The 24597-nt window shown below is 39.4% G+C and overlaps 1 protein-coding gene across 5 annotated transcripts in view; it reads left to right on the top strand.

The window, feature by feature from the left end:
• TSGA10 (testis specific 10) overlaps window positions 1-24597 on the top strand; it is a 112543-nt gene that overhangs the window by 29106 nt on the left and 58840 nt on the right. For 4 of the 5 annotated variants that reach the window (XM_067466826.1, XM_067466827.1, XM_067466825.1 and 1 more), the window contains 5 exons: window positions 1454-1639; window positions 3876-4085; window positions 5067-5269; window positions 5896-6000; window positions 7379-7513. In XM_067466826.1, the coding sequence (XP_067322927.1) occupies window positions 1454-1639; window positions 3876-4085; window positions 5067-5269; window positions 5896-6000; window positions 7379-7513 (839 nt within the window). Of the gene's footprint in view, window positions 1-1453; window positions 1640-3875; window positions 4086-5066; window positions 5270-5895; window positions 6001-7378; window positions 7514-8572; window positions 8796-24597 lie in introns of those variants that run through there. The other variant, XM_067466828.1, reaches the window with a different exon arrangement.

Genomic DNA, 24597 nt, shown 5'->3' with positions numbered 1-24597 from the left:
CTTTGCCCAGGGACCACTCTCCAACCTTAGTACCAAAAGGATAGGAACCCCTGGTGGCGCAATGGGTTAAACCCCTGTGCCGGCAGGACTGAAGACAGACAGGTTGGAGGTTCAAATCTAGGGAGAGCACGGATGAGTTCCTTATGTCAGCTTCAGCTCCCCATGCGAGGACATGAGAAAAGCCTCCCACAAGGATGGTAAAACATCAAAAACATCCGGGGACCCCTGGGCAACATCCTTGCAGACAGCCAATAATCTCACACCAGAAGCAACTTGCAGTTTCTCAAGTCGCTCCTGACATGAAAGAAAAAAAAACCCAAAAGGGTTGCCAATCAATTTTTGGTCAACTTTAGATTCTGTTTGGTTATTTGGGGTGCTGATTTAGAAAATTGCATTGGATAGGCCACATCAGCTCTAGTTTCTGTTAAAGAATATATGCCATCTAGTAATCGCCATCTGCTTGCCCACAGAAAACCATATCTAATAATCTAGAGCTGATGTAGTCTATCCAATGCAATTTACTTAATAAGCACCCCAAGTAACCCCAGGCACAGGCCTAAAAATGAAAACACCAAGGCGCTCCCGCTTCTGGGTGCCACATGGAATGGCTCTGCTCGGGGCGAGGAAGGGGGAAGAGAAACAATAGACAAGAGGCTTGTAGTCACACCTATTGTGGGTAGTCAGCCTCTCCTCTTCCGACATCCCCGTTGCCTTGGCACAATGAGAGGGTTTCACGAGCCCAGTCTCTCTCATTGCAATGGTGTAGTAACAGTGAGGCACATATTATCTATCTAGCATGTTACACTTCCATTTGGCAGTGTATTTAGATTTTGAGTCCTAATGCTTTAAATTATGTTTCATCTATTGGTATTTTTAATTTGTATATATGATTAACAACAGTTTGTTCATGATGGATTGGATTCAAGTTATGCAAGCCAAAGGCCATATGTTTCTTTTCCTTGCAACTTACATGTTCCCACTGAAAACTGGAGAGTTGGGGCATAATTTCAGAAATCTGGGCAGTGTGGAAGGAAGCTATTTGCTCACTGTCTTAAATTGGAATAGCTAAACAAAAAAGACAAAATTTCACAAATGAAGCAGAGACACTTTGTGTGGGTGAATTTACACCTATATGACAATGCAATTCTTTTTCTGGAATGGTCAGACATCCCAAGTTCCGTTTACAAAGCATACTGAGCTGAAGTGCATACTGTTAGGTGAAGGGGCAAATCTTCCCACCACATATAATTAATATTCAGTGGTAACTGATGCATACAGTTGCATCCCATGTTCACACAATCAGGGCAGTTGTTCATGCAAATTGATCCACCTGTGCTCTGCACACGTTTATTCACCTACTAGACATTTGCATGCTTGGTAAGCAGTATTGTCAGGTGGCCACCGTGCAAATCAGTGTTAAGCTGTAGATATAAAAACAAAATTTGCATTTCAGGAGATAGAATATCATGATCTTTTGGAGAATTGCCACAGGACCAATGAACAGGCAGAAAAATGGGAAACAAAATTCCACCAAATAGAAGCTGATTACAATTCTGTGCGACATGAATTTCTGAGTGTAGAGTCTGAGAATGACAGATTGAAAGAACGAACAGATTCTCTTGAAACAGAGATTGAGCAAGTAAGTTTTTAGTTTCATTTTCATATAATAGGCTGAAACTAGTCTCCTTAGCTCTTTTATTTGCTTTTATCACATTCTTCCAATATGGACAATGAACTAAGGGGACAATGTATATTTGTCTTTGGTTCAGGCTATAGCAAATAATTTCACTGAAACATATAATCAGAAGGTTTTAATATCTCGTAATGCCTTTCCTGTCTTGGGAAGTATCTGCTGGAGAAGGGTGATCTGGCAGGTGATGATTATTAAGGAGATGCTTCAGTACATTTGTCCATAGAAGACTGTGACTTCTACAGTGTTTTAGTTATCTATCAATGGGACTAACTGGCATTGGGAGGGCTGAAAAGTAGCTAAGTAAAACTGGCCCTCTCTTATGGCAGGTAAGAAGAAGGGGGCAAAAATCGCCTAGAAAATTGGAGAGGATTGGGGATTCACAGAATTGCATTGGAGGGCATAGAGAAATTGGTTACAGAATTATTCTGGAGGACTTCAAATGCCTAGAGAGAATACAAATTGTAATTTCAATGCAATGTTTATTAGCACAGAGCAGTGGTTCTCAGCCTGGGGGTTCCCTGTTGTTTTGGCCTACACTGCCCAGAAATCCCAGCCAGTTTACCACCTGTTAGGATTTCCGAGAGATGAAGGCCAAAACATCTGGGGACCCACAGGTTGAGAACCATTGGCATAGAGGGTCTAGTGTTCAAACAAATGCATATCATGTGAGGGAGTATTTCTAAGTGAGTGGGATGACAATCTTTTTAATTTAAATCAGTTCTTAGCAGCTAAGGCTTAATATTTATTTAAATGAATGTATATCTGAGTGTTTGTATCTGTGTGTGTAGGAAATATACATAGAGGTGTAGTCTAGTCTGTCTGTGTACATAAATCGTACTGATTTAATTGAAATTTAGGTACATCCAATTTTAACTGATCCGCTTTAAATTTCAAATCATTTTAAAGTTGTTGAAATATGTTTTTTGGAATCACACATATGGGTTAACTGCACCGCAATAATTGTAGCCTTCTAGAGCTGGGTGATCTAATATTTGGTGGACCATTTTTCCATTTCCTGTATACAAGTGCCTACCACCTGGTTCCTTTCCCGTTTCTTTTTCATCTATCATAGCAGCCACTTTGTTGGGAATTTTCTGGTATTCTTCTATTTATTGAATTCTTATCTCTTTATGTTTTCTTTCTTCTTCAGAAGTTATCTTCTGTCAGTTGTTCTCCACCTGTGGGACCCAGATGTTTTCGCCTTCAACTCCCAGAAATCCTAACAGCTGGAAAACTTGCTGGGAATTTTGGGAGTTGTAGGCCAGAACACCTGGGGACCCACAGGTCGAGACGCATTGTTTTTATTCCTTGGACTCTGCATTCTAAATTTCTCTTTTTGCTTCTTCCCCCACAGATTCTGTGAGGAAGATAAAAGCATTTGAGCTGGAAAACAAACCAGCCTTGTTTATTGGTCACCTCTGTGATTTTGCTAAATTATGAGCTGCCCGAAGCCTCTTATGTAACTAATAACGACACTCTACCAGAGCCACCATGACCTTAAGTGCTTCTTTAGGGGATATCCCTCCCTGACATTTGCAGGGGAACCTGGTTGCAGCTCTTTGTATTTGTCCATCATTTTGTCATGAAAATCAGGTTGCAACGAGAGACATATTTTGGGAGCGAAGATTTGAGATCTTTATTAACATGACTCTCTGCCTCCTCATGTGAGGAGCTTGTTAATTCTCCTTATATGTGTCAATAAAAAAACTTGCTTATCTTTAATTGTGATTCTTTGAGTGGTCATCTTTGAATGGCTGTCTGTGAACCACACAACTCTCCCTCTTCTGTTAAATCTTACTCCATAGGAAGCATATGTTATGGGAAGACTGGGAACTAGGGAAGGACCTGATTGGAAAGGGCTTATATACAAGGAATAAAAAGAACAAGTATCCTGCAAAAACTAGGTCATTCAGCTTTAGAAGATTCCGAATATTACACTGTTGGGTGCAACTGCCCTTATACATGGGCTCACACATGAATATGTGAAGAATCTGTTTGTCAATGTAGGATACTTTAACAGCAATCTCTTAGAATAAATGTAATTTTTCAGATTAATATTCAGTAAAACCATAACCAATCCTTCCTAAAGCTAGTGAGCATTTCTCAAATATAATGTATCTTTGTAGTACAAGGATGATTTCTCTTTATCAGTTCTTTTTTTCTTTTTTGATTTGGGGAATAGCATTTAGTATCCGAAAAAGCCTACAAATCACAGATTTCTACTTTAGGCAAGTCTCTTGTGAAAATGGAGGAGGAACTTCACAAATCTCAGTTGGAAAAAGTTTCTATACTCTCAGATCTGACATCTACGCGAGAACTCTGCATTAAATTGGACACCAGCAAAGAATTATTAACCCGGCAGTTAAATAATGCAACACAAGAAGTTGAAAAAGTGAGTATAATATAATGCTGCAGGCTTATGGCAATTAACTATAACACACTGGATTTCAAATAATTCCTCAGTTTCCTTCAGGTCACTGAGTTCTTGAGCCCAGCACATTGTCTGAACAGGCCTCGCCTCTTTCTTCAGTCATACTAAAGATATGGCACATGTGGCCCTGCACCTCAAGAGATTCCTCAGAGATTTGTCAGCCCTCCCACTTTACATGGGTTTTCACCACTACCTCTAGATTGCACCCTTAAACCTTGGCAGGATCTCCATTTAAATTGCTAAATATCATCTCAATCTTATTACTAAACTATTACCTAAAAGTATCCTTTCTTATGGCACCACATTAACAAGACAGATATCAGATCAGAGTATACCATCCTCCATCATGGTGGTTGTTTTGTAACTTTTTATGGTGATTTTAAAATGAAGAAACACAGAGATTTATTGGCAAGATTTATTCAGAGGGGATTTACCATTTCTTTCTTCTGATTCGCAAAGAATTTGACTTGTCCACAGTCACCTAGTGGGTTCCATGACTGAGTGGGGATCTGAGCCCTAGGCTCCAGAATTGTAGTCCAAATTTCAAATCAGGACACTGCTCTGGCTCTCCTCCATCATGTATTAGCTATTATTTACAGTAATTGAAGGAATTAAAAACAACTGCCTTTTGCTGGTCTCGAGAATGTATTTGGCATCTGTTTTGCCCTATCCAGAAACATTTGCCCTACATAAAACAGTTTTATTTAATCCTACAGACACATTGACACCTTAATAGAATTTGTTTCCAGTCCACTTCCTTGAGAGGAAAGGCTTCCATTTTAATCAGATAGCTTTAGCTTTTAAGACTCAGCATCAGACAAAACCTTTTCACATTGTAGTTTCCTACAAGGAACCTACCAGTGTATGACAAGTGTCCAATATTCCATTTTAATATGTGCATCAGAAAAAAAGGTTAAAGAACTTTACTCTTTTGCTTTTCAGTATCAAAATGAATGGGAAACATCTGAATCAGAAATAGAGCTCCTCAGAAAACAACTTACTAATGAAAGAATCTCAATTAAAAATCTGGAAACACTGATAGCCTCCAACAGAGAAAACGAATTTCAATCTCAGATAATAAACCAAGAAAAGAATTCTGAAATACAACTTCTTAAAGAACAGCTTTCTCTGGCTGAAAACAAAATGTGAGTAAATAGTTAGAAGAAATAATGCAGGATCAAGAGATCTGAGATCATAGTTTATATTGTTCAGATAGCATAAGGGATTCCATGGTGGTCATCAACATCCTTACTTCCAAGAATTAAATGATAAGTGGACAACCTCAAACCATTTTATGGGCCAGAAAAGATAAAAATCCACCAAATGCTGGACCTACAGAAAGACTTAGCTGATCTACACTTCACTGCCTTGGAGCAATGACTGTAATATTTATTTACATATATGTGTACAGGTAGTATGTTTTACAGAAGATGTTATGAATTATGAAATATCTACATTTGGAAAATTCTGTTTGTACGTTATTTTGGATTTATTACTATGATTTAAACCGCTGTGAGTCGCAAACCGCTGTGAGTCGCCCTCGGGCTTGAGATACAGCGGTATACAAGAATAGTAAATAAATAAATAAATAATAAACAATATTAATTGTTTTAAATGTTTGAAGTATTGATCATATTTAGGTTCTTTTGAAACAGCAGGAATATATTCATATGTTCACTTTAAAACTTGTTTTTAATAATAATTATTTAAAGATGTTCTTGATAAATTCAACTAAATGTTCTGTTTAAGTCTTTAACTTTGTCATCTGTAGTGCTATCCAGAGTCGAGATTATTCGCAGCTGAAAAACACAATAACTCAATTGGAATCTGAGCTAGATATTACCAAAAGACAGTTGAGCACAGAACGCTTTGAAAGGCAAGTGTTAAGACTGCATTTTTAATATTTAAAATGTTTAATTTACAGTTATTGCTGTTATGCAAATTTGGAAAGATGAAAAAGGTCAAAATGGCTAGAAGCATTTATAACCTGGGTTTGAGATGTTGCTTTTAAAAAAGGAATTATCAGTGTTACTTGTTGCTCCTATCAACCAATGAGTTCATGGATAGGGCTTTTACTGTACTGTTTATGTTTTATAAATGGTCTTTTAATGAATTTTAATTATTTTAAATTTATAAATTATGTTATTGTCTTTTAAATAGCATTTGTATTTGTAGTTTTCTTGATTTTTTTGTATCACTTTAATCCGTATTGTTTTTAATATATTGGAAATCTGAAAGTCAGTGTGGTGTAGTGGTTTAAACGTTGGATCATGACTCTGGAGACCACAGTTTGAATTCCTGCTCAGCCATAGAAAGGCAATGCCCCCTGTACAAATCTTGCCAAGAAATCCCTATGATAGTTTCACCTAAGGTCACCATAAGTCAGAAAACAACTCAAAGGCATACAACAAGTTACCTTGAGTCCCATTATTGGGGAATTGGGGTGGGATATAAATTATACGATATTATATTTTATCTATCCAAGGATTATGAACTTTTTGAAAGTCATTTTAGCTGGTTAAATTAAACTTGCTCCAAATCAAACTTGTGTGTGTGCATGTGCATATGTGCCTGTAAATCGCTTAACAACTTTTGGTGACCCTATGAATTTCACAGGATTTTCTTAGGCGAAGTAGATTCCGATGTTTTCCCTCCTTTAATTACCCACTCCATTGTGTTCCAAAATAAAGTTACTGCAGATATAGTTTTGTGCCCTATTTTTTAAATCAGCAACATGTGTGACAAATGCAAAACACATTAAGCAAATAAGACAGGAAAGCCCATTTTCCCTCAAAGTCATGGCCAACTGGAGATGTATAGGTCCTTCCAAGTCCTATAATGAATTAGTTTCAGTGGTGAGATGGAAGCTTGTCTTCTTTTATAACTGGTAATAAATCCTGTCCTGTTCACTTCTGGAAGGTTCATCATGGGTGCAGAACTTCTGAACAACATTCCAGTTATCTGTGGGGTGAATTATTCCCCAAACAGGAGGGAATGAAGGTTTTCAAGGCATGGTGAAACCAGTCATTTCTGATTGACCATAATTTGATCGTAGTATAAAGGAGTTTCTTATGTTTCTAATATCACATCCAAATTTTCCTCTATTCTTCCTTTTGACTCAGAATTGAGTCCCTATAAAATGTTCATCTGTTCCCACGTCCCACTTTTAGTGAAATGCTTGTGTGAAAAAGATTTTTGAATTTTCACCAGCTTCTACTGCTTCTGTCTTCAAATATGTTGTGCTTTCATTTTAGGGAGCGTGCAGTCCAAGAACTTCGGCGCCAAAGTCTTACAGCTTCATACCACTTATCATCAACAATAAAATCATCATCGCCTGAACGTTGCCGGCATTGGTCTCCTGACAGGACTCTGGACAGATCTTTGGAAGGGTGAGAACATCATGTTGTTCAGAGATGAAAAAGTATGCTTTCTTTCCATCCATTCCTGAATGCCATTTTGCCAAGATTCACAAAAAATGGAAGCATGACTTTGGAATGTGGGAGATAAAAAAAAAAAAAGATTCGGATGATTAGTTCGTACGTTGCAGCCTCAGAGCATATATCATTTCCCTGTGATTGTACCATAATGGGTTATTCTTTCACATGGCCACTAAGCCCATGATTGTTCTTGATCCTTTACTGCCAGGTTGATTGTGTATGGCTCCTTTGTTAGGTCTACATAGTACAAAATGTATTTATTCTTAAGCATTCACATAGGGCTGATATGAGCAGGAGGATGTTGAAATGGTTGCTGGCATCATAAAGATAGTAGGAGAAATTCATATGTACCCCTTTGACTTCTTACAGGAACACAAGTGTTCAGTATACTGTGATAACCCCTACATGTTTTCCAGGCTTCCTCCCTCTCTGTTCTTATTTAAAAATATCTCTTCTCTCCTCATAATTTAATTCAAGAGAGCAAAGCAGACAGATCCATAGATGTGCATGATGTTGTTACAATATTGTAGGAGAAAAATATCTGTTTCAAATCTCTTTTTAAAGGGGCCACATTATATTGAATGAAACAATGTTCATACAGTCCAAAACATTTTCATATCATCCTTCATTTCTCACTAAAAGTCTCTCCACGGATGTAATTCTGGCACAGATGAACCCAAACTACCTGAATTTCATTCATGGACATCATTTACTGTTTTTATAAAGACTAGCTGTGACATATTATTATACTGCTTTTCCCCCCCTATAAAATAATGTAAACTAGTTTTCTTAGATTTAATATTCAAACTTCGAATTAAATGTACACCTGAGATAATTTGTGATCAATGAAAACCTAAGCAGTTAAAAAGGAAGGAAAGAAAGATTATTAGCTTGATATTCAAAACCAATGTGAGGGCCTTATAATTAGAGCCAAGAAAAGATATGTATTCGTTCCTGTGCAGAAAACAAGCAAACAAAAACAGTTTAAGAGTCCATTTTTGTCTCTTGTAGGGATTCTATATTGAAGGATTCTATGTTGAAGGACTTCTAATTGAAGAAGATATGGAAAAAATCTGACATCCCTTAAAGAAATACAGTTGCCAAACTGAATTCAGGACCTATTGTAATGGTGGTTTTAATTCAATTTGATGGTGAAAATGTTCAGATTACTTACTAACTGAAGGATCATTCATAACTGTTTTATCCAAGTGGAATAAAAGCAATTTGGATATTTTGTTTTATCTGACTAATATCCATTATTAAAATGACATCCTGAAAAGCAAAGTGAACAAGACTGTGACTGCATGGTGTCAGAAACCCACTGAATGAAGCTATCAATGTAAAGAGAAAAACAGAAAAGAATTAAACCGTTTGCCTTATTTCTTCATTTAATTGTTGTAACATGGTTCCATTTTTGGTAAGCCATGTAATATTTTCATCTGAGGGCATAGGCACATTTTAAAACAAAGGGTATTTACTATATTTAGCTCAAATCCGAATAAAAAATTCTTATTAAAGTAATTGGCTTGGATCCTAATCTCTTCTTGGAATAGAAGAATTCACATTCACAGGGGGAGATTTTTCCTCTCCCCCTTTCCTCTGCAATTCCTCTAGGCCTCCAGAAATGATGGAGATTATGTGATATATAGTAAGGGACTGCATAGAGGGAAATGACAGAAGTCACAAGTATCTCTTGCATGGGCAGAGGAGCAACTTGGGATCCAGTTCAAAGAACAAAAAAGCCATATTACTTTGAAACCATTCTTTTCTTTCTTTTTTGAGAGACAGCAAGAGCCACCTGTTACTTGCCTTTAGTGTTAATATTTTGATTTTTTGAGACTTCGAGTCTTTTCTGATTTATGGTGACCCTAAAGCAAATCTGTCAGGATTTTCTTGGCAAAATTTCTTCGGGGGGGGGGGGGGGTGCCATGGCATCGGCTTCCTCTGGGCCTGAGAGAGAGTGACTTGGGCAAAGTTTTAACCATATCTTTCAGAGTCCTAGTCCAACCCTCAAATCAATAGACCATACTGGATCTTAAAGCCAATGAATTATAACCTATCTATGAAAATAACAGTGGTGGATCTGCACCTCTGTTATACAGGGTCTTTTTAACTTATCCTGACAACATTAGTTAGAGGGAGGAGCAAGTCTTCATCGGTATTAATTAGATAATATATTTTACTTCTAAACAGTGTGTAACACAGTGTTTTCCTGATGACCATTAAAATTACATTTGTGGCAATATCACTCAGTCAAATCATGTACTGCTTATGGACAGATATTGCAAGTATCATTAAACTGTTTATTATCCTATTAACTGAATAAAATTTCAGTCATTTTTCTTACTAGAAGCCACTTTTTATGACAGTGAAACATTTCCTTTTTCGGTGTATATATTTTAAATAAAGAGTTTTAGTGGACCCTTATTTTGTTTTTTTATGGCAATTTCTAAGTACATTTCATCCAGTTGTCTTCTCTTTGAGAGACAATGGCCAAAGTAAGCCCGATTCATCTTTTCTATCTCCAATGGCTCTGTAGTATTTTCCTTTTCCCTCTATAATGTCTAGCAAATTGTTTTAAAACGTTGTTTCTCAAGGTAATCAGAAAAAAATCAACATGGCATAGTTTGCGACTTCAAAAACTGTCATTCTGATTTTAACCATGAACACACACTTACGTTAACAAGAACAAGTACTTCAGAATTACTATTATACATTCAGAAAGGTATGCCATGAAAATATCAACAGTAGTGCTTAACAGGACCATACACTAAGACTTGGCCTCTCTCTTTTCTCTGTGTGTTGCTGTTTGCAGAGCTCAGCTCAGTAAAGGATTCTGGAGTCAGCTGCCACTTATCTTGCTATAGTGCCAAGGTGCATACTGCTAAAATAGGGTAATTTAGAGTAGAACTCCACTCTATTGTGGCTCAATCTTTAATGCATTTGTTAGTCCAGGCACACTGCTGCAACATAATATCCAGAGTTAGTGATTCTAAAGCCCTTCACTATTCTCCCAATGCTGATATTGCTGGCGGGAAAATACTTCCACGTAGAGAGGACAAAGAGGAAAAGGGGGAGCTAAGCAGACCAAAGAAAGCTTTTTAGAAATATGCTTCTTTGTTAGAGGTTTTGTTAACCAAGGTGTGCCTATAAATCTGCATATATATATATATATATATATATATATATATATATCCGTTATTTATCATTAATTAGTCATCAAGTCAGCTTATAGCATCCCTATGAATAGCATCCCTATGACCCCAAGAGCATCCACAGTCCTCCTCAGCTCTGCAAAACAGGATCCTGGCTTCTTGTATTAAATCAATCTATCTAACTGTACTGTGGTACCCCCCTTTCCTATTGCCTTCCAGTAGTATTTTCCAATGATTCATGCCATATGATGTATACAAAATACAGTAGTTTTATTTTAGTCATTTTGAACTTGTTTGTTTTCTTTTAAGGTAATTATTGTACTCCCCTAAAACATAGATTCAAGAAGAAAAAACGAATCTACCAGGAAGGATGGTGGGATTGGTTTGTATCCCTATATCTACTAGAACAATTAGAGTCACTTTATGGAATCTGAGCAAGAAATATGACTCACTGGTTTTGGTGGCTGGCATTTCTATTGTCAGTGGGATGAATCCTTATTGAATGTTAGTTTGAACTCTATGTGTTAATGTAATTAAGAGGTTTTTTTTAACGTCCCTGCAAAGTTTAATATGTGAGACCTTTTGCTGCTTTCTGCAGGTTTTGTCCCAAAAGGGAAAGACACATTTGAATTTGTAATGTTCTTTTAATGTAGGGGTTCTGTTACTTCTTAAAGAGGGATTTAAAAACCACCCTTCAAATTCCTATCAGAACTGCAAGTGTTTGGAAAATTGTCATTGTCTCTATTCTGAAACTTATCTATGGCATCGTACTTTTCTTGAATAAATTGTGACCTTCGATTTACGAGGCCCTTGATCAAAGACTTGCAAACAGGAAAGTAGGACTGATTTCTTTGCCCAAGTAGGGCTGTGCCCATAGAACCACACTTGAGCTTACAGTATGGCTTTCTGTTTGAATCTCTTGTCCACTTCAGAAGTCCATTATCAGGATATCTATAATATATTTTTCCCATTTTTCTAAAGGAGGTATCTCTGGGGTTTTCAAAAAACTTTTTTTTGTGCGACATCTTGCAGCACATTTTGCTATAGTTTTTCAATTAATATTTCCGAGTCCCAACCAATTCAATATAGTTTGTAGCAGCCACAAAAAAAGTTTCTGGAGTATAACAACTACTTTCAAAGTAAGTACTGTACTGAACAATTAAACATGAAATAATACTTTCAAACCAGGAACAGAATATTTTTCAAATGTTGTTACATAGTGTTACTGGCAGCTCTCCCACAAGAGCACGCTACAGCCTACAGCCCAAAGCCCTTTCTTCTGTGTAACTTGAATAATGTCTTATGCATTCATGCATACATCCACACACACCCTCTGATCCACTTGGTTCTCAGCAAAGGTTTTGAGAAAAGACAATTTCAGGGGGGGGAAATCAATGAGTATTCAAAAGTATCACTTCTATCCTTGTTAACAATGTTCAAGATGAGCAGATTGAAATAATGAGTTAATTTACTTGTTTTCCCAAAACTTTTTATGTACTTTATACATACATGGGGGATTTTTTTTAATGTTAAATAAAACCAGTGTGAAGCATGTTACTGCTTCTAAAGTCCAATAACAAACATATTTCTAAAACTGAGATGAGCAAATTTGTAAAATTAGGGAAGCACATTGACCCTCCAGAAATTCTTGGAGGGCTACAAACCACACGCCCCCCACCTCCCCCCAAAAACTCAATCAACATGTTTTTCCCCATCCATCCTTTTTGGGACATGGGGACATGTTTTGAGGCTATTCCTAGGCCATTCTGAGGCAAAAAAATGTTACTGAAAAAATTGCAAAATGCCATGATGATACAAAGGTTCTAACTATATGTCCTCTGTACACCCTGATATCATTTTGGACCATTTTAGAGCAAAAGAAACCCTTTTTGATCCTGTTTATTTTGCATACTTGAAATATCTTTAAATGGGCTGCTTTCTCTCATAATGAACAGTAACGATCTGTAGAATGAAACTTATAACAATACAATCTTATATCCCAGAACCCTGCAAAATGCCAAACCCTTAATTGCCCTGACACATAATATACAATGAGATAGAGTCAATATTTGCCACCCATGAAAAGAAGGGTTCCTTCCATCCATGGAGGCATATTGTAGACAGGGCAGAGATGATTTTCATTTTTTGACCTACCATATTTATCCTGCCTCCCATGATCTGCTCCAGTCTGATACAAAGAGTCCTAATTTTCACCTCTGTATTTGTATAGTTATACTGCAAAGAGGGTTTTTTTTATTTTAGTAAGGAGACACTGATTATTTATGTTTTTATTGTGTTTTATTGGTTTTGTATGGTTTTTTATATTATATGCTAAATGTTTTAATTGTAATTTATGTCTCTTGGGGCATCAAATTGTTGCCGATTGAAAACCGCCTTGATTCGCCTTCGGGCTGAGAAAGGCAGTATACAAATACCGTAAATGAATAAATAATACATACATTTTTTGATGAAGCGCTATCATATTTTTAAAAAGGAGGACAAAGCAGATAAGTTCCAAGAAGCCCATTCTGACACAGCAAAAATGTTTATAGATTTAAAAAAACACAAGAACGACTATATCAACAAATACCACAACCTCCTGACACATGCACTCCATCTGGAGGAGGCCAACAAAGGACAGACCTACTGAACCAAGTGAACCATAGAAATGCTACTGTAAGAACATATGGTTCAGAAGCTGAATGTTTTCCTGAACTGATTACTCAGTTGGGCATACAAAGGTGAAACATGGGTAAACCTGAAGTCTATTGTCTTCTTTGTGTGAGTGTACACTTTAGCCATGCCCATACTTTAGTGTATGGGCATGGCTAAAGTGTTAAAGAAAACACGTTCTTTCCCATGTGGCGTATTTTTGTTTTTTTGAAAATTCATATGTCAGAAATAGTAAATTATTCAACACAAAAGTAATGGTTTCAAACAGAACCCTTTGCTTTTACTACATAACACCACTTTAATCTGCCAGCAACAGGAAGAAAGCAATAATGGGACAGAAAAAATAGTCTTTTCATCATAACTGTGAAGTTCTTACTGACGTTTTATCAAAACTGTTTTTGTCACACAAAATATTACAGCACTTTTTTTCACTGCCATCTTCCTCAGGAGATTATGAGAAATGGCTGTAGCAGTAACTTTAAGGCTTTGTTTGCTTGCTTTTTCTGCTAGACTATGGGCCCCTCTACATGGGCAACAAAATCTGAGGCTTGTCCAAGGCACTGCTGCTTCAAACTATCCCCAGCCTCCGCAGTGATGTTTTTATCACTCTGCTCCCAAATCATGACAGTGGCAGCAGCAAAGTCCTGACCATCCAGTCGGGGCCAAACTTGATCCAACCCCACTGGACAGTCACTCCTACCTGTGTCAATGGCTATGGAGTTCCAGAGAGGCACCCACACAACTTGGAGACATCTATCTGAACCACTTGCTGCAAGGGGCACCTGAATCCGCTTTGTGGCATCACTCTAGGCAATAGTCAACTGACAGGACCCATGTCAGCTCAGATTCTGTCACAAGATGGAGAACTGGAGGGATAGTAAATGTGGCTATCTGACAGTGCCAAACTGGGTTCAGCACCAGTGGGTGGTCAGAACTTCCTCCTACTTCAGTAGTGGCTGTGGGAGTAGCAGTGTAAACTATCTCAGGGCCAATTCGGCATACGCCATGACAGATCAGCTCTGGGAAAAGGGGTCAGTATAGATCTGCGCATTTGGTGAAGTTGTCAAAGATGCTGAATGACAGGAGCTCCGTAGTTACCACTGCAGACCGCAACAAATGACACAGATAAGTGCAATCCCCTTTTCCCTGCATCACAGAGAAAGGGGAAAGCAGGATGGCAACACTACCCCATGTGAACTGTAGGTCCAGTTCCAAATCAGAACTGGCCCTGCTGTTCACAAAGACCTTGAAGTGCAGGGCTCTTTTGAAGCTTTGTAGAAGCTCTGGAGATTCCCTGACTTTACTCTGCACTTATGAACCAGAGGTCCCTGGATGTCAACTGGACACCATGGGGTACGAAGCATTGGTAGACAGAGTCCATATTTCTCCCAGTTTTCCTCTGAGGATCCTGCCATAGATGTGGGCAAAACGTCAGGAGAGAATGCTTCTCGAATGTGGTCATGCAGCCTGGAAAACTCACAGCAACCCACTATTCCTTCATAGTGTTTTTTTTTTTTTGGTTTGGGGTTTTTTTTTTGCACTACAAATAATATATGTGCGGTGTGCATCAGAATTCATTCCTGCTTTTTTCAAACCACAGTTCGGTCCAACAGCCTGAGGGACTGTGAACCAGCCCTGGGCGAAAAAAGTTTGAGGACCCCAGCTTTAGAATGAATACAATTTCTTTAACACTACTCTTGAACTGTTCTATTTATTTATCATGTCAGGAGTGAACCATTAAAAACAAACATACAAACAAACAAACAAAATACAAAGTTTGCAAACTTGTCATTCTATTAAATGTCCTTTGACCAGTAACTGGCCACTTGGAGTGCCTCTGGTGTTGCTATAAGATGGTCCTCCATTGTACATGTGGCAGGGCTCAGGTTGCATCACAGTAGGTGGTCAGTGGTTTGCTCTTCTCCACAATCATATTGTGGATTCCACTTTGTAGCCCCATTTCTTAAGGTTGGCTCTGCGTCTCGTGGTGCTGCAGCACAGTCTGTTCCAAGCCTTTCAAGGTATTCCCCTGACATTAAGTCCAGTTGTGTCCAACTCTGGGGGTTGGTGCTCATCTCCATTTCTAAGCCAAAGAGCCGGTGTTGTCCGTAGACACCTCCAAGGTCATGTGGCCGACATGACTGCATGGAATGCTGTTACCTTCCCCCCGGAGTGGTACCTATTGATCTACTCACATTGGCATGTTTTCAAACTGCTAGGTTGACAGAAGCTGGGGCTGACAGCGGAAGCTCACGCTGCTCCCCAGATTCGAACCTGCCACCTCAACAAGTTTAGCAGCTCAGTGCTTTAACCCACTGCGCCACCAGGGGCTCCCAGTTTTCTGTGTGCCCAGGAGGGAGTCTCTCATTTGGTATCAGCCATTGATTGAGGTTCTGGGTTTTTTGAGCCTGCCACTTTTGGACTCTCGCTTGCTGAGGTGTTCCAGCGAGTGTCTCTGTAGATCTTAGAAAACTATTTCTTGATTTAAGTTGTTGTGCTAGCTGATACCCAAACGGGATGGGCCGGAGATGTCACTGCCTTGGTCTTTTCATTATTGGTTTTGACCAGAAGTGACTTGAACTGTCCTGGCTCATTGCTATGGAGTCAGAGGAGCTGGAGTTCTACCAAGCCCTGGCCAGCATCCTCTGCCAAAGCTAAAGGGCAACTCAGGGGTTTCCCTGGCACGGAGCCCTGGCAATTCCGGTGTAGTCAACCCGCTTCCCTTCCGAGGTGGTGAAGACGTGCCCCGGGGCCTCTCCTTGGGCCTCGCGGGCCCCTCCCTCTGGCTCCGCCTCCAGGAAGGCTCCCGGGGTGCCTCTCCGCCTCCAGCTCCCTCGGCTTCCCTCCTGAGCCCTCTTCCCCCGGCCAGGTGAGTTTCACACCTGGGGAGGAATTGCGGGGGGGGGGAATTTCTACCGCCTGGGGCCCTCCAGGTACCTTTCTTTGGCACAAGAAAAAGCCCCGCCGGCCGGTCTCCTTCCTCCCTCCCTTCTCAGGTGAGCGCCGCCAGGTAGACGCGCTCTCCTGCCAAGAGGAAGCGGCCGAGCCCCTCCCTGAGGGGAATGCAGTTTGATTGACACCCCTCCCAACTGCCAGGGCTCAATTGAAGGGGACCCTGGGAACTGGAGTTTGGTGAGTGAGTGAGGCAGAGAAGGGGGACTTGTCCTGTGCAACTCCCAAGACTCAAGAACAGTGAGACCTAACAGTTGAAGCGGTGCCAAACTGCATTCATTCTCCAGTATGGACGCTATGTCCTTGCTTTGCAGGCTTGTGAGGGCTGCGGGTGCATTTACACCAAGCACTGGCCAACTTGGGCCCTTCAGGTGTTTTGGACTCCAACTCCTACCATTCCTAACAGCCCCAGGTCCTTTCCTTTTCCCCCTCAGCCGCATAAGCGGCTGAAGGGGAAAAGGAAGGGGCCTGAGGCTGTTAGGAATGGTGGGAGTTGGAGTCCAAAACACCTGAAGAGCCCAAGTTGGCCCAGGTCTAATACAGCTGGGTCCCCTGGTTTAGACCACTGAGCTGCTGAACTTGCTGACCGAAAGTTTGGCAGTTCAAATCCAGGGAGTGGGTGAGCTCCCACTCTTAGGTCCTGCTTCTGCCAACCTAGCAGTTTGAAAACATGCAAATGTGAGTAGATCAATAGGCAAGAAGGTAACAGTGCGCCATGCAGTCATGCTGGCCACATGACTTTAGTGGTGTCTACGGACAATACCGGCTCTTCAGTTTAGAGATGGAGATGAGCAACATCCCACAGAGTTAGACACGACTAGACTTAACGTCAAGGGAAACCTTTACCTTTTTAATCTATAGCTGAATGAGTTCCCATGAAGGCATTCCCCATCCAGAGTTGTGAAAGATATCTGTTGCTAAGTTGTAGATTAAACATATTTATATGCAGAGTACTGTTGCGTAGACCCGTCTCTTCCACAAACAATGTCAAAGATGTTGTCTTGTGTGAAGTATAGGATATAGTTCTAGGACGGGTTTGGATTTCTTGAAATCTTTATGTAATAATGTGAACCATGGGATGCACACATGGGAATATACAATATGAATACTATCTATCTATTGAATGCATGTTAAAAACTGGCTTCGGGGCTTAGTATCTGCACAAATAATTAGACAGCTTTAAATACACTGAACATAGGGAAGGAATTGGCATGATTTGATATATTTTTTAAGTTTACACCATCTTCACAGTACTGTTTAATGAAAATGATATATTTTTAATGTGTTGTCAAAGTCCTTCATGGCCTTTTCGTGGTTTTCCAGGCTGTATGGCCATGTCCCAGAAGCGTTCTCTCCTGATGTTTCACCCACAACTTTTAAATTTTTAATTAATTATATTTATAATAAATCTGAAAGGAGCCCCCGTTGGCATAGTAGGTTAGACCACTGAGCTGCTGAACTTGCTGACAAAAAGTTGGCAGTTTGAATCCGGAGAGTGGGGTGAGCTCCCACTGTTAGCCCCAGCTCCTGCCAATCTAGCATTTTGAAAACATGCAAATGTGAGTAGATCAATAGGTACCACTTCTGCGGGAAGGTAAACGGTGCTCCATGCAGCCATGGCCACATAACCTTGGAGGTGTCTATGGACAATGCAGGCTCTTCAGCTTAAAAATAGAGATGAACACCACCAACCAGGGCCAGAAGGGGAAGCCTTTACCTTTATCTGTGTTTTGTTGTTTCTAGGCATTGAATGTTTGCCTTAGTGTTATGTATGTTGGAATCCACCCTGAGTCCCCTTGGGGAGATAGAGCAGAATACAAATATATTATTATTATTATTTGAAACACAACAAGATGAGTCCACAGCAGACCTCTGCTGGTTGTTGTATTGGATCACACTTCAGACACTTCCCAAGTGTCTAGGACTGTGTGATGTATCAGTGAATAATGCATGCAGATGGTAATTTTGTCAGCGCCGATTGTGTTTAAGTGGAGGCCAAAGTCTTTAGGCACTGCACCCAGTGTGCCAATCACCACTGGGACCACCTTGACTGGCTTGTGTCAGAGTCTTTGCTGTTCGATCTTTAAATCTGCTTGTCTAGGATCTGCCTTTTACAATCCAGCATTACTTGTATTCATAGTAGGTGATATCTTGGAAAACAACCTATAGTATAACATAAATTGCATCAGTTACAAAATAATAGAAATGTAATTATCGGTGTCTGTTTTTCCATTCATTTTGATGTATGAACTTCCAGAATTGCATGGATATATGAAGCATGATGCAATTTGATTGTCCTGTCCAAAGATTCATTACAATTCTTTGAGTTTCTGATTCATTTGAGGTTTTGACCTTTCAAAAGCACCAGTTAGTTGGTATTTATGCAAATTCTAGCTCGGAGTCTTCAGCTGGAGTTTATAAAGGGCAGAGATTAAAGGAAGGAGGACCCGGCATTCTTACTTTTGCCATCCAGCTTTGTAATGATTGAAAGAAAGACTACACAATAGCTTCATAGCTTTATCATGAGAAGAAAAGCTAGTAATTTTATACTAATCGGGCATTGAAATAGCTATTTTGCTTCCTTGTATTGCTGGGGAATTAATTTGTTTGCATTTAAAACAGAGCAGTGTTGTCAGCTGTGTTTTTAAAAGAAGTGTTTTTCAAATTAAGTTTTGATCTTTATAAGAAACCCTTAAGTAATTTACATCTTGTATAAATTAACCACAGCTTCTCATTGTGTATCAATATAGTTTATGGGTGCATCTACGCTGTAGAATTAATGCAGTTTGACATTTTAATTGCCACAGCTCAGTGCTATGGAATCATGGGAGATGCAGTTTTGCAAGGTGTTTAGCCTTCTTTGCCAAAGAATGTTGGTGCCTTTCCGAACTTACTTAGCCAATCCCTCATTGTCCGAGTATGATGACCTTCCAAGTATAGTGTCTTGGCAGTGGATATGTAGGTGACCGTGGAGCCCTATTCTTGATCTGCATGTTCTTCCACAGTGAGGGCATTGCTTTCCAGGTGGAAGGCAGTCCCAGTCAGGATTGGTTTGACATGCCTTCCTCTTGGCACATTTCTCCCTTTCTCCCTCCATTTGTGCCACTTCAAATTCCACAGCACTGCTGGTTACAGCTGACCTCCAGTTAGAGTGCTCAAGGGCTTCCCAGTTATCGGTGTCTATGCCACAGTTTTTAAAGTTAGCTTTAAGCCCATCTTTGGATCTCTTTTCCTGACCACCAGTATTCCTTTTTTCCCATTCTTGAGTTGGGAGAATAGTAACTGCTTTGGGAGATGGTTATTGGGCATTCGGTCAACATGACTAGTCAAGCGGAGTTGATGGTGTAGGAGCATTGCTTCTGCCAAAGAATGCTGGTGCCTTACCGAACTACAACTCCCATGATCCCATAGCATGGAACCATCACAGTTAAAGTAGCGTCAAACTGCATTAATCAGACTATGCTGATAATTCAGATAACTGGACTGCTGGTTTCTTATCTTTATCCTTCAATTTGTCACCAGGAGAGTCATTTGTCATTTACTGTTCTGCAGCTTCTATTGCTCTTTACTGTAGCTGTTCCATGAAGACTGATAGGAGTTACTGTCCAGAAATTGGGGATGAATCACAAGTTGCTCACTATGATATATATATGGTCAAGATAGTAAAAAAAACCTTTCCTTTAATAATGTGTGTATGTGTCGTCAAATCATCTGTCAACTTATGGTGACCCCATGGTGACCCCATCAGACTTGCCTCTTAGGCAAAAAATCCTCAGGTAGTTTTTCTGGTTCCTTCCTTTTAAGCCGTTAGTCATATTAAAACAATATAAAACATACATTTAAAACATTTTAAAAATAAAAATAACTATACAGATTAAAAATATAGCTCCTTTTTGGATCTCTTTCCTTAAAGCATTCACTCTAAGATCCTGTCTGGATTTTTTTTTTAAAGTGTATAAGTTTAGGTAGTTTAGAAAAGATGGCTGGCATTTGGCATGCAAAGCACATGACAGGGATATTGTAGGTGGCTCAATTAAGTTAAAGACAATTCTCAGTAAAATCTCTGGAGAACCTTTGAAAGATTTTTGTTCCCATTGCTTGGCTGCATAAAATATTATACCATGTCAATAAAAAATATAACAGATGTAAACGATAAAACAATTGGGTTGTTGTAGGTTTTTCCGGGCTATATGGCCATGTTCTGGAGGCAATTTTTCTCCTGACATTTCGCCTGCATCTATGGCAAGCATCCTCAGAGGTAGTGAGGTCTGTTGGAAGTAGGAAAAATGGGTTTATATATCTGTGGAATGACCAGGGTGAGACAAAGGGCTTTTGTCTGCTGGGGCTAGATGTGACTGTTTCAGCTGATCACCTTGATTAGCATTCAATGGCTTGGAAGTGCCCGGGGGGAATCCCTTGTCGAGAGTGATTTTATGTGCCTGTTTGTTTCCCCTCTGTTGTTTTGCTGTTGTGATTTTTGAGTCCTTAAATACTGGTAGCCAGATTTTGTTCATTTTCATGGTTTCTTCCTTTCTGTTGAAATTGTCCACAGTCACATCTAGCCCCAGCAGACAAAAGCCCTTTGTCTCACCCTGGTCATTCCACAGATATATAAACCCATTTTCCTACTTCCAACAGACCTCACCTCTGAGGATGCTTGCGATAGATGCAGGCGAAACGTCAGGAGAAAAATTGCCTCCAGAACATGGCCATATAGCCCGGAAAAACCTACAACAACCCAGTGGTTCCAGCCATGATAGCCTTCAACAATACAATAAAACAATTTATAATACAAAATAGCACATCACAAAAAAAAACTATAGGAACTATAGGAATGTTGAGTTGGTGTACAGATAAGATTAAAAATAGACTTCTTGCACCCTTGCTGGAGAGGGAACATTCTGGAGGGGGCATCAAGAGGGGACATTAAATCATGATCCCAAATTACATGTAGTTTTATTATGAGGGAAATTTTCCATTTAGTGATAAAGCCCCAAGTGACATATGATTTTATAAGCTGAAACCAGTGCATTAACTTGGGCCTGGAAATAGATTGGTAGTCATTGGAGCTGACCAATTAAGTACTTTTTTCATGACAGAAATTATTGTGGAAACTCCAAGTTACTTCTGGTGTGAGAGAATTGGCCATCTGCAAGAACGTTGCCCAGGGGATGTTTGATGTTTTACCATCCTTGTGGGGGGCTTCTCTTATGTCCTCTCATGGGGAGCTGGAGCTGACAGGAGCTCACCCTGTCTCGTGGATTTGAACCACCGACATTCAGGTTAGCAGTTTAGATGGCACAAGGGTTTAACCCATTGCACTACTGCAGCTCCTTAATTAAGTACTTATTTGACCAGACTCGCTAATTCCTATCATCAGTTGGGTTACCCTATTCTGCACTAGCTACATTTTCTGAACTATCTTAAAAGGCAGACCTTTGTTTAGTGCATTACAGCAATCTAATTTGGAAGCTAGCAAAGCATTAACCACTGCAACTTGGTTGCTCCTGTCCAGATAGAAAATAGCTGGGTCACCAACCAAAGTAGATAGACCCTAGAGAGTACTTTGTGCCACTTACACTCCCTGTGCTTTAAGGTAACAGCAATGGATTCAGAAGAAACCATATCTTATGAACATTATTGGAGTCTAATTCTATTTTGAATTCTGTTTCTGATCATCTGAGTCTTGTTGAACTGAGCCTCTGTGTATTGGAGCTCACACAACCCATTCCTATAGCCTGGTACACATTCAGCTCTTCCATTGCCTCGTCTGCTGAAGGTGAGAAATAGAGCTGTATGTCATGAGTGTATAAAATGAAACAACACTCAGGAATTGACATTATCTATGGCTTCATACAGATGTTAAATAATGTGGGGATAACTACAGTGGAGCACCAAATTTAAAAAGTTAGTTTGACTGAACAGCATCTCCAAATCCCATTTCTTGGTGCTTGTCATAGAAATCGGATCAGAGCAAATGTACCACCCCCTCTACCAAATCAGTCTCTGCAAAATGCTAGCATGACTGATTGTACTGAGCGGTGATGGGGAGCCATTATGCTCATGCTTCTCTTCCATTTCTTCCAGCACAAGTCACTGTACCAGTCAACCAAGACCTGGTTTCTTTTACCAGGGGAAGTGACAGAATTAACAATATTGCTTTAGCTCAGTAGTAAGCCAATTTGGTGGCTCCCATCAACCCTCTTGCTTCCATTTCCTGTCTACACTGTACAAGTGCCCCCTTCTTCCCACACATCTAAACACTTCAAACTTAAAGTCTGATGAACATGAAGAATTCAGGAGTGAGGAAGCGTCTCCAATATGACTCTTGGGTTCAAAGTATCATGAATATTCATATTAAAAAGAGCAGCATGAATGTGGTGGCATGTTGTGAACCCTCTGTAATCATGCATTCAGATTCACAATCTCTCCTTGTACATGTATTATTTGGTGCAAAGAAACATATTTAAGGATAGGTGGGATTTTGGACAAGGGGGGAGCAGTATTGTGTGAACTGAGTCTGAAATGAATTGGCAAGATTTCGATCTAACAACTGCTGTATAAACAGCTGACATTGCAAGCAAGGCTGCGCTTCCTGCATTGTTGATTGATCACACGGATCTGCTTCATTCTTATCATGTAGGTTTTGGCTTAAAGGATCTCTATGGAAGCCGATTGGATGTTGCTGTTCATCCTAACACAATAGTCCACTGAGTGCTCTGCAGGCAGGTTCCCTCAAGAGTTTTCTTTATTCAGGGATTAAAATAGTTCCATGCTTGTCTGATTTGTTTAAAGCTTCCATGGTACCCTTAACTGAAGATGTTTCAGAGAGAACTACCAGAAAAATGCATAGTAATTTCCCACTTGTGTGGATGTCTTAAGGAAGTTAATAACTCACTGAAGGCCCTTACGAGGGAAATGTTTCAAACAAAAATATTTCCTTCTGCTTAATTTTAAGAAGACAGGAAAAAATTAAAATAACTAAATTGATAGTTTATCTGGAGAGACAAAAGGTCATATCATCATGCATTGTCAACATACATGAGCCGCATATTATGGCTGAAAATGAATCAGGTGGTGTTAATGAAATATTTGCATATGGGTTGGCCAGCTTTTCTGCCAGATCAAATCAACAGCTTGTTTCAGAGAGAAAAAATATTCTGAATGCCCTTGAGAGTGAATGGCCCGCATGGCTCTTATGTGCTCCTCTTCCCATATGGATTATGCTGTGATCGGTGAACTCGGTTAGTTGCAGTTTTTATTTTTACATAGTAAAACATTGTTAATGTACCTGATTCATTTGGAAATAGGTAAGATACTTATCAAGTTCATGGTTAGTCTGCAACCAATCCACATCTGCACATGACATTATTTCATTCATGTGCAGATGTGTTATAATATGGTTGTTTATGGTGTTATCATAATGTAATAATATGGGTATTTATTATTAGCAGTACTGCTATTTTATTTAATTGATGTTGTATTGTGATGTTTGTTTTACTGCTCTTGAGCGTTTGTTAAGCTGTTTAAGCTGTCTTTGGTTTTAACTTCATTGTGAGCCACCTTGGCTCCCATGCTGGGAGCAGTTAAACTGGTATCAAAGTGCTGTAATGGTGAAGTGCGGATACACCTTCATTTAAATCTTAAAAATCTTAAATATTAAAAACCTACATAAATGCTTCCAGACTTCCTTTTGTGGATGAATGTTGTTTTCTTTCCCTTCAGGTTTGAAGGCTAATATTTGTTTTCTTCATATCTTTCATATTATTTGTTGTGTTTATGTTGTTTGTCCTGAATCCACATGTTAATCCCAACTAGAATAGAATCACAGAAGCAGTGGAAACTAGGCAAATCTAGACTTATAGAAGTCTCAATAGGTCTACTTCAGTTGGGACTAATGACTGAATTTTTACAATCTAAGCAATAAAACTGTATTGCTATTTTGCTCATGAGTCGTGTTATGAAATTCAGTGGATAGTTTAAACATTTGTCAGGGCCATATTCTAGAAATTTGGGTGTGGTAGTTATACCATACCATGTTACTATGGAGGGTTGAAGCAAACCAGTTCCGCAATATTGTTTAACAGTGAAATAATTCATTTGACATAGTAGATAAGTGAACATAGCTAACTAGACAGATATGGAGGTAGTCTGAGTTTCTTTGTTTTCCATTATTTTAGTCCTTTGGTCCAGTTTGAGAGAGGGATTGAAAAATCAACCAAGAACATAATCTAAAAATTATTAAGTGAGAACTCT

Source organism: Anolis sagrei, chromosome 3 (genome assembly GCF_037176765.1).
Source record: "Anolis sagrei isolate rAnoSag1 chromosome 3, rAnoSag1.mat, whole genome shotgun sequence".
Lineage (NCBI taxonomy): Eukaryota > Metazoa > Chordata > Lepidosauria > Squamata > Dactyloidae > Anolis > Anolis sagrei.
This window is presented reverse-complemented; position numbering and strand designations above follow the sequence as displayed.